The sequence below is a fragment of the Oncorhynchus masou genome, unplaced genomic scaffold (assembly GCF_036934945.1).
Source record: "Oncorhynchus masou masou isolate Uvic2021 unplaced genomic scaffold, UVic_Omas_1.1 unplaced_scaffold_4006, whole genome shotgun sequence".
NCBI classification, from domain to species: domain Eukaryota; kingdom Metazoa; phylum Chordata; class Actinopteri; order Salmoniformes; family Salmonidae; genus Oncorhynchus; species Oncorhynchus masou.
In genome coordinates this window covers 1-2,500 of record NW_027010406.1, presented here as the reverse complement: position 1 = coordinate 2,500, position 2,500 = coordinate 1, and the positions used below count along the sequence as shown (strand labels likewise).

Here is a 2,500-nt window from a genome sequence, read left to right as displayed (position 1 = left end):
TTACAACCCACAATGTCTCAACCCACGCTGTCACAACCCACGCTGTCTCAGCCCATGCTGTCACAACCCACACTATAACAACCCACACTATAACAACCCACGCTGTTACAACCCACACTATAACAACCCACGCTGGCACAGCCCACACTGTCACAGCCCACACTATAACAACCCACGCTGTTACAACCCACTACTGTCTCAACCCACGCTGTTACAGCCCACACTAACAACCCACGCTGTCACAACCCACGCTGTCACAACCCACACTGTTACAGCCCACGCTGTTACAGCCCACTACTGTCTCAGCCCACACTCTTACAACCCACGTTGTTACAACCCACACTGTCTCAACCCACGCTGTTACAACCCACGCTATTACAACCCACACTGTTACAACCCACACTGTTACAACCCACGTTGTTACAACCCACTACTGTCTCAACCCACACTGGCACAACCCACTACTGTCTCAACCCACGCTGTTACAACCCACACTATCACAGCCCATGCTGTTACAACCCACGCAGTTACAACCCACAATATCTGAACCCACGCTGTTACAACCCACGCTGTTACAGCCCACTACTGTCTCAGCCCACTACTGTTGCAACCCACGCTGTTGCAACCCACGCTGTTACAACCCACGCTGTTACAACCCACGCTGTTACAACCCACACCTGTCTCAGCCCACGCTGTTACAACCCACGCTGTTACAACCCACGCTGTTACAACCCATGCTGTCAAAACCCACACTGTTACAGCCCACACTATAACAACCCACACTGTCACAACCCACACTGTTACAGCCCACACTATAACAACCCACGCTGTTACAGCCCACACTATAACAGCCCACACTGTTACAGCCCACACTGTTACAGCCCACACTGTTACAGCCCACACTGTTACAGCCCACACTGTTACAACCCACGTTGTTACAACCCACTACTGTCTCAACCCACACTGGCACAACCCACTACTGTCTCAACCCACGCTGTTACAACCCACACTATCACAGCCCATGCTGTTACAACCCACGCAGTTACAACCCACAATATCTGAACCCACGCTGTTACAACCCACGCTGTTACAGCCCACTACTGTCTCAGCCCACTACTGTTGCAACCCATGCTGTTGCAACCCACGCTGTTACAACCCACGCTGTTACAACCCACGCTGTTACAACCCACACCTGTCTCAGCCCACGCTGTTACAACCCACGCTGTTACAACCCACGCTGTTACAACCCATGCTGTCAAAACCCACACTGTTACAGCCCACACTATAACAACCCACACTGTCACAACCCACACTGTTACAGCCCACACTATAACAACCCACGCTGTTACAGCCCACACTATAACAGCCCACACTGTTACAGCCCACACTGTTACAGCCCACACTGTTACAGCCCACACTGTTACAGCCCACGCTGTTACAACCCACACTATAACAACCCACGCTGTCACAGCCCACACTATCACAGCCCATGCTGTTACAACCCACGCTGTTACAGCCCACTACTGTTACAACCCACGCTGTTACAGCCCACTGCTGTCTCAACCCACACTACTACAACCCACGCTGTTACGACCCACACTATCACAGCCCACGGGGTTACAACCCACACTGTTAAAACCCACATGTATCAGTTCCCACACTAATACAGTTGATATCTGAATATGTGACCCCATCATCTGAAAACAAGTTGCTTTGATGGTCTGTCCCAAATCAGTGTGTCAGTCTTTGGACAGTGTAGCTGAAGGAAGGAAGGAAGGAAGGAAGGAAGGAAGGAAGGAAGGAAGGAAGGAAGGATGGTTTGGAGGGACTGATGGTGTAGTTGATGACAGTTTACCTGAAGGAAGGAAGGATGGAAGGAAGGATGGTTTGGAGGGACTGATGGTGTAGTTGATGACAGTTTACCTGAAGGAAGGAAGGAAGGAAGGAAGGAAGGATGGAGGGAAGGAAGGAAGGAAGGAAGGATGGTTTGAAGGGACTGAGGGTGTCGTTGATGACAGAGGGCTGTGGGGGTGGTGTCTTCTCCAGGTGGGCTGTGGAGCCATTGGCTGTGAGATGCTCAAGAACTTTGCCCTGCTGGGAGTGGGATTGGCCAAGAGCTCAGGAGAGGTAGGGATTGGTTGATTTTGTTTATTACCTGTTCTCGTCTATGGCCACCACGTGTGCCTGACAGACTGATTAGTTAATTGTTTGGTAAATTCATTAGTTAAGGTGTGTGTTTGATTAGTCGATTGATTGATTACCTTTTCCCCAGGTGTGTGTGACGGACCCAGACCTGATAGAGAAGTCCAACCTCAACAGACAGTTCCTCTTCAGATCTCAGCACATACAGGTCAGACACACACACACACACACACACACACACACACACACACACACACACACACACACACACACACACACACACACACACACAGAGAGACCATCTTTTATTAATCATCATCCCTTATAAGTTTTGTCCACATAATAACTTGTCTGACCC

The 2,500-nt window shown here is 50.2% G+C and overlaps 1 protein-coding gene across 1 annotated transcript in view; it reads left to right on the top strand.

Annotated features, from left to right (window-relative positions):
• LOC135534845 (ubiquitin-like modifier-activating enzyme 6) overlaps positions 1-2,350 on the top strand; it is a gene marked incomplete at its 3' end in the record, with an annotated part of 31,266 nt that extends 28,916 nt beyond the window's left edge. The window contains exons 17-18 of the mRNA XM_064961666.1: positions 2,047-2,127; positions 2,273-2,350. Of these exons, the coding sequence (XP_064817738.1) occupies positions 2,047-2,127; positions 2,273-2,350 (159 nt within the window). The remainder of the gene's footprint in view (positions 1-2,046; positions 2,128-2,272) is intronic.
• Positions 2,351-2,500: the final 150 nt, after the last annotated feature.